The sequence below is a fragment of the Doryrhamphus excisus genome, linkage group LG14, assembly GCF_037039965.1.
Source record: "Doryrhamphus excisus strain RoL-2023G ecotype Guam linkage group LG14, RoL_Dexc_Guam_v1.1, whole genome shotgun sequence".
Lineage (NCBI taxonomy): Eukaryota > Metazoa > Chordata > Actinopteri > Syngnathiformes > Syngnathidae > Doryrhamphus > Doryrhamphus excisus.
The window spans coordinates 6,908,772-6,916,940 of record NC_136370.1 but is presented as its reverse complement, the minus strand read 5'-3'; the positions used below and the strand labels follow the sequence as shown (position 1 = coordinate 6,916,940).

General features: G+C 41.9%; 1 protein-coding gene across 1 annotated transcript in view; it reads left to right on the top strand.

Moving 5' to 3' along the window:
* The first annotated feature begins 1,486 nt into the window (after positions 1-1,486).
* LOC131140012 (uncharacterized protein C14orf132) overlaps positions 1,487-8,169 on the top strand; it is a 50,923-nt gene continuing 44,240 nt past the window's right edge. Inside the window, exon 1 of the mRNA XM_058090046.2 lies at positions 1,487-1,843. Coding sequence (XP_057946029.1) covers positions 1,817-1,843 — 27 coding nt within the window. The 5' untranslated portion in view covers positions 1,487-1,816. The remainder of the gene's footprint in view (positions 1,844-8,169) is intronic.

Here is an 8,169-nt window from a genome sequence, read left to right as displayed (position 1 = left end):
CGAGGGTGGAATTGAACCCTGGTATAAAGATCATATGTCTATTTAATTTGTAATAGAATAGAGACATCTTTTTTCACATGACTGTAATTGACACTTGTGGTACCTTCTATGGCAGGGTCTCAAACACGCGGCACTAGTTTGAGGCCCCCGCGTCGATATGAAAGTGTAATGTTAGAGTGACCCACGCAAGTTTGATATGGATGCTGTATGGTATCATGTACCCAGAAAAAATTATTACGTTTGATTAATGTTCATGTTAAAGGTTAAATAACTGTTAATAGTTATCCTCCCTATCCGTGTGGAAGGTATGCTGAGGTTCTCATTGGGAGTGACCAGGATGGATAGGATCAGGAACGAGTACATCAGAGGGACATTACATGTTAGAGGCCTTGGAGATAAAGTCAGAGAGGCCAGACTGAGATGGTTGGGACATGTCCAGAGGAGAGATAGTGAATATGGCCACGCCAGGTGGGTTGACTGGCGGGGTTGGCGGTGTGCTTCGGCAATGTCCTGGGGTTTTGCTGGGGTGTTCGATGTTCCCACTCTTCTTTTGTTGTTTTGTCTTATGTAAGATTCTGTGATTATATGTGTGGAAAAAAAAATCACATATTGAATTGGTAACTGGTATGGCGTGGAGAAGGGGTAGGATTTAATAAGCTTTGCTTCTTCCTGCTCCTTTTCAGACATGTGTAGTAATGAGGTGTTGTGTGTGTGCATGTATGTATATGTGTATACTTAATATATTGGTAGAAGGATGCTGCGTTTAGAGCTGCCAGGTAGGAGGCGTAGAGGAAGACCAAAGAGGAGGTTTATGGATGTAGTGAAGGAGGACATGAGGGTAGTTGAGAACAAATGCAGAAGACAGGGTTGGATGGAGGAGATTGATTTGCTGTGGAGACCCCCCAAAGGGAAAAACCCAAAGAGAAAGAAGAAGATCGAGTGGTTTTACTGGCACTCATTTTACTTGGGTCAGCACCGGTGATCACCAGTTCTGTTTCATAACACACCTCATACATAGAGGAGATCCATATTGATAGGTTAGTCACATGGTTGCTATGTTTAACACTGTGTTAATCAATTCTTCCATATCTCATTTCCGAGAATTCCTGAAGACTTCATCCAAATCTGTTCATACCTTTTTAAGTTATTTTGAACACAAACACGGGCAAAAACAACCTCTGTGCTGCGCTTGATGGAGGTAGAAAATCTATAACAAAAAATGTGTTTTGGTGTCATGAACACTTTAAGTCTTATCACATGGCGACTTATTATGCCTTTTAAACCTGCAACAATCTATGAATAACTCATTTATAAAGCATTCATAAGGGTACACTTCCTGAAAAGCGGTACCAGAAGTCACTGATCATCCCGATCTCTTCCATTTGTTCTGTCTAGAAGTGCTTGTATTTTTGTGTTTTTTTTTTTTTTTTTTGCTTGACCTAGACAGCGAGGAGAGAGAAAGACAATGTGTCTGCACACACTCTCCTCCACATCCTCTCATGCTGTCTCCTGCATCCACATCTCCTCCTTCCTGCCTCTCATCCTCGCCTTGTTATTCAGCCCGCTCTCTTCTCCTCCTCCTCCTCCATTCTGATGTCACGATGGAACCGTGAAGCGCGCGACTGCAACTTGTGCATGTCCAAAAAAGAGGTGCGAGAATAAAAACAAAAGCGGGGTCACATGCTCGATGAGGAGTTGAAGGAGAAGAAGAAAAAGAAGAAAAGGAGGAGGAGGGGGGTGTTGGAAAAACACGCTCACGGGTTGCCGCTGCTGGTTCTTCCACTGTGAGTGCCTTCGCCCTGAGCCGAGCAACAGCATGGATCTCTCCTTCATGGCCGCGCAGGTGAGCGTTGTTTTTAGAACATCAGAACTTTCTCATTTCAGGAGCATTTTGGCTTAAAAAAAACAGCATCTTATTACTGAATATCCTCTAACTTCATTGACTGAATAACTTCAATCAGTTTGCCGTAATGATGACTCCCTAAATGGTAACATATGTAACTGGGATAGAGGGATGAAAAGCTTCAGGTTTGATTCCCACAAACAGCTGAAATGCCCTCAAGCAAGGCACCCGCTCACTAAGAAGCTATGATTTGGTGTTTTGAGGTTAATTTAATTTAGTGGTACATTTCAATTCACCTGTAGTTTGATGTAATTAAATGTGTTGCCTGTGTATCTTTTGTGGGAATGTTGCACTCGGAATTGATTTTAGTCTTCAGTATGGCTCTCATGTGGGCACGCACTGCAAATGTCATCATTTGCTTCAATCGGGATCTGCTGCTTCTTTTATTTGACAGTATCCCCCTTGCACACGGTCCGTGAAAGCAACCTTTTTTCCCTGTTTTGAAAATGGGGGCAATGAAGTTAAACCTACACTTTTCTCAACAGTCAGATGCGAGCCGACTGCGTTTACATCCACACAATATCTCGGCTGAGACTTTTTGCATCCATAAGCAATAAGAATATACCTGTTTAGATGACAATCAACACGCTCCGAATATTGTTGTACTGGAACCTTAAGCCAAAATGCTTGACTAAAACCATTATTTGTATACATGTTATTAACAATGGATGAAGATGACGCAAAGAAATGATTATCCTGTTCATATCAACCAAAAAAAAACCCAGAGTTGAATGATGGTTCGCAGTCAGGACTGATGGTCAAGGAGGTCACCATAGCTTTGTCAAGCTATACTGCATGACGGAGAAGGTAATGGCAATATTCATGGCCATGGTACAATAAAAACTTGCAAGTACTTTCAACATGGTAGGTACCTCTCAGATGATTGAAGTAGTTTCCGTCTATGCTGTACTTGATCAGTTGTACAGACCAAACCAGCTTTTTTTTTTAGGTGTTTCCAGCTTTAGGGCTATTTATCATTACAGAAATGTACACATTTACCGGTTCCAGTCAATGACATGCCGGACCGAAACAGATCCCACAATCTTTGGCAGTCTGAGCAATGAGCAGTTTTTCATTGGACCATCTTCAGCTTTGATTACAGCAAGCATTCGCTGTGGCATTGTTTTCTACAAGTTTGACCTTGTCTTGCTCTTTTATTAATGACGGGAAATTTGGACCACTGCGCAAAGATCAGGTCACTTTTTATTTACGTGTTGCACAGTTCTACAACCAATTGCTTGAGCTAATAATGTCAGCCTTCTGCAACAAATCAACATTTTTCTTGTTTAACTAATGAGAAGCTCCTCACTGCTTTATTGAGGCTTAATTGCTTAGTTATATGCATGTGGTGAGCATTTTTGTATAACCTAATATTCAGGTTGATGTGGCATGTGCAGGAGGTCTAAATCGAGTTTTTAGTAACCGGAAAACAACTTTGGAATTGGCTATTGTTTACATGTATCAATGTGTTTACATGTATCAGAAGTGTTATGAATATTAAACATACTCTGGTGAATACAGGAATATTGAGTTCATGTTGTGCTGCTGTGTGAAAGTGCACATTGTGGGGTTTTGCATAACAGGCACGAGCTGATTAGTGCTGAATATTGCCGAATGGCACTTTACAATTTGCTGTTGAATAATGTTTTTCACCTTTTTTTTTACCCTTTTTGTTTTTTTGCCAGCATCAATTTCAATGAGTTTCCTCGTCTAACAGCAGAATCCATTTTTATTGGTCAATTCTGCAATTCCTTCAACGCAGAAATTATAGGGCCCTACATTTGTGGCAGTTGCCTCTTTCATACTGTAAATCCCAGCTTCTTCCTTGTGTTGCTTGTCTGTACGTATAAAGAGCACAGACACGGAATGATAGAAATGAAGTTATCAATTAACCAGAACAGGACATTGTCATGCAGTTGTATTCTGTGTAAAATGCAAAAATGGACAAAGTCTTCAGTGAAAATGTTTTATTTGCTTCATTTGGGGGTTTTCTGCTTTCTCATTTGTGAGAATAGCCCTTTTCACACAGCCTGTTAATGCTGGTATTTTTCTGCCCTTTTTCCAACAGAAAGATGGTAATGAAGTCATCTCAGCAACTTTACACATTTAAGAGGCATTGTCAGTGTTCTGGGCTGCACGGTGATCGAGTGGTTAGCGCGCAGACCAGGGTTCAATTCCACCCTCTGCCATCTCTGTGTGGAGTTTGCATGTTCTCCTAGTGCATGCGTCGGTTTTCTCCGGGTACTCCGGTTTCCTCCCACATTCCAAAAACATGCTAGGTTAATTGGCCACTCCAAATTGTCCATAGATATGAATGTGAGTGTGAATGGTTGTTTGTCTATATGTGCCCTGTGATTGGCTGGCGACCAGTCCAGAGTGTACCCCGCCTCTCGCCCTAAGACAGCTGGGATAGGCTCCAGCACCCCCTGCGAACCTTGTGAGGATAAGCTGTAGAAAATGAATGAATAAATGTCAGTGTTCTAACAGAGGTGGGACGCCTCCTGTGTAAAAAGGTTTTCTGAAATGTCAGAATAGGGGTGTTGGCTTTAACACCAGACACTTCTGTTGTATTGAAAGCAAATACTGCCATCTGAGGTCGTGTCACTGTGTGAAAAGGCACACAGCTGGGTTCTGTGTAAAAAGCACAAGCGGATAAATGGTGAATCTTTTATTAGGACCCAATTTTGCTGTGTCTTTGTCTAAAAGAGGCTGATATCTCTACAAACAATGATTCCCAATTGTTTCAATAAGGGGAACTCCACCCGCTCCTAAATAGAAATGCATTGAAGCATGCCCTCCTTTTCCTCTCTCGGTTTAAAATGACGTGAGTGATAGTGTTCTACAACTGAACCAATGTGACGTGCCACTGCTCCGATTCTCTAATTGTGTAAACTTTCCGTGAGTGAAATATCAAAAGAAGTAAATTATTCATCTCACGCAGGCAAAAAAAAAATGTCACCGAGCCTTTGGTGCTTTTGAAAAACTAAGAATAGCAGTAGCAGGGATCTGATAATCATATTCATAACTGAGGGATGTTTGAGCATCATTGTGTGAAGTCGCTCAACCAACAGCCGCGGGTCGCTACCTTCTTCATCAGCGACACATGCACGCACGCTCACACACACGCAGTGTTGCAGCCTGAGGAGTGTGTTGGTTTTGGAACACGAGGAAGCGATTACGGAGTCTGCAAATGGTACGGGGCCACTGATGAAATACCTAAGAGAATAAGGTATATAAATGCAAGGCTTGTGGCGCCGCTGGATTCATGTTATTGGACTAAAGTGGAACTGAACAGAAATAGATGTTACGTCTTGGCTTCGGCATTGTAACGCGACCCCAGTATGCAGAGAACAGGAGACCCAAGTGTCGATTAAAAAGTCTATTTTAATAGAGATAGCTGATATACAGCAGCAGGATACGAGCGAAAAGACGGTTGGAGTAGCGTGGGGAGCTACAACAAATAATGCAACAACAAACTAGGGAGCACGCACCTGAACTAAATAGGAGTGGAACACAAATAGCAACAGGTTCGAGTGAAAAGGGAAAAGCAAAGCAGGCAGACAAAACCCAGGGCAAAACAGGAAATGCTACCAAAACAAGAGCATAAAACAGGAACCAAGGCATAGAAGCAGAAACCAACTAAACTGTCGTGACAATAGACTTGACAAAAATTCAGATTCAATACAGTTTTCTGGCGGCACGGCGGTCTGTGTGGTTAGCGCGCAGACCTCACAGCTAGGAGACCAGGGTTCAATTCCACCCTTGGCCATCTCTGTGTGGAGTTTGCATGTTCTCCCCGTGCATGCATGGGTTTTTCTCCGGGTACTCTGGTTTCCTCCCACATTCCAAAAACATGCTAGGTTAATTGGTGACTCCAAATTGTCCATAGGTATGAATGTGAGTGTGAATGGTTGTTTGTCTGTATGTGCCCTGTGATTGGCTGGCGACTAATCCCGCCTCTCGCCCGAAGACAGTTGGGATAGGCTCCAGCACCCTTGTGAAGAAAAAGCGGTAGAAAATGAATGAATACAGTTTTCTGTCAGGTATTCACTCACTTCCTGTCATGATCTCTTGATGACAAAGGCAAAAAAGCTTTCTCTCTTTGAACAAGCAAAGCCTCTTGCAGCCTGACAGGTTGGATTGAAGATGTTGAAAATGTTACCTTGACGGCCCTGATGGCTTCCAACGTTACCGACATGACAAAAAGATCCCACCTGAGATGTTTTCCATAAAGTGGAGTGGAGAGGGCGCCATTGTGATCTACAGTGCTTTTTCCCTTCAATGGAACAATGGAGCTTCATCTTCTGCAAGATGGCTATGTGGACTCTGGTCATATAGTTTCCTCGGTCGTAGAAGTGCAGATTATGGCTGCAGTTAAGAGTTCAACTCCCTGTGTCTCAAGTCACCCCCAGTGGGGACTGTGACTCATTGGACCTTTACCATCATTTTCTCTCCAAAAGATGATACAATCTGCCAGAGCTGTCATCTACCTTGGGAACAGTCAGCCCTCGTGGAGGGATAAAATAAGTGACTATTAGTTGCGTATATTTTGACAGCACATGAAGTTCATTAGTAGTGTAAATCCTCAAGTGATGGAACGACTCATCCCTCAAGACAAAAAAATATATATAAAGGTAAAGCCAAGCGCTTCAAGCTGAGACAGTAATTAGGCCCAGTTTTACCACATTCTTCTTTTTGTTGCAAGGTTTTTGTAATACAAGCCTACTACAAAGATGGACACTTATGTCATGATGTGCTATATATATCACTATATTGACACTTACTATGGTACCCATTATGTCATTGGACGCTCATATCACCTTGTACTTCAGTATGAGGTGCATTATTAAAAAAAAAAACTTAAACTGTATTATGGAAAGCAGGAAGTGAACAAATGTAACAGTTACTGATTGCAAAAGCACCAGATGGAGGGGTAGGATTTAATAAGCTTTGCTTCTTCCTACTCCTTTTGGACATGTGGAACTGGGAACTGATTATGGGATGCACTCAATTGTAATCTGAGGCATGTTCAAATGAAATAAAACCATTACCATGACCACTTTTGCTGTACCGTAGTATTTTTTTGCATAGCCTTTTTAGATTTAGATCTTTTGTTCATTCAAGTAAACTATGATTCATCACACATGTCTCACACTTACCTACTACTGGCGCTTTATATACAAAAATATACCATAACAAAAAATAGCAGGAAAGTATTTGCTGCCTTCTGCCTACTTTTGTTTAAATAATCATTGCACACTTTCTGTAAATCCTATAAACTTCATTTCACTTCTCATACATTAGTGTGTTTGTCTGCTAGATTATATTTATTATATATTTAGTTGTGATCCAAACAACCATTGATTTATAAAGGAAAATTTTCATACCATTTCATTTCGTACCACTGTATTAAATAAGTAGCGGCACGGTGGTCGAGTGGTTAGCGCGCAGACCTCACAGCTAGGAGACAAGGGTTCAATTCCCTCCTGAATGTGTGGGTTTTCTCCGGATACTCCGGTTTCCTCCCACATTCCAAAAACATGCTAGGTTAATTGGCGACTCCAAATTGTCCATAGGTATGAATGTGAGTGTGAATGGTTGTTTGTCTATATGTGCCCTGTGATTGGCTGGCGACCCCGCCTCTCACCCTGCCACAGCTGGGATAGGCTCCAGCACCCCTGCGACCCTCGTGAGGAAAAAGCGGTATAAAATGAATGAATGAATGAATGTATTAAATAAGCCATTTAAGACATAAAGTCGTGCCTTGGTTAATGTCATTAATCAGCTCCAGAAGGTCCAATGCTAACCAAGTTTTCCTCTAGAAAATTATGTAAATCCAATTAATCCGTTCCAAACACCCAAAAATTTCAACACACATGTGAAATTTTCTAACCGCATTGAGTACTGAATCATATGTCCAAATCCCCGCCATATTAGATGTGGCAAGAACGAAGTTCATAAAAACTTGAGTCAGTAAAAGGAATCTAATTTATCATCACAAGCATGAATAGCACAGACTTCTACGGACTTATTTCCTGAGCGCAAGCTGTAACCCCCGCATGCAGAAAGTTACTGCTCTCTATAGCCTACACTCTAAACAGCAGCACAGAACTACACAATACCCCCGTTGCTATAGGAACATTACTGACACCTAGTGACCAGTGTACAATACTGCACTATTATATTGTGTGAGTTTCCTCCGTAGGGTAGCTGGACTCACCCTAAGAGATAGGGTGAGGAGCTCAGTCATCCGGGAGGGGCTCAGA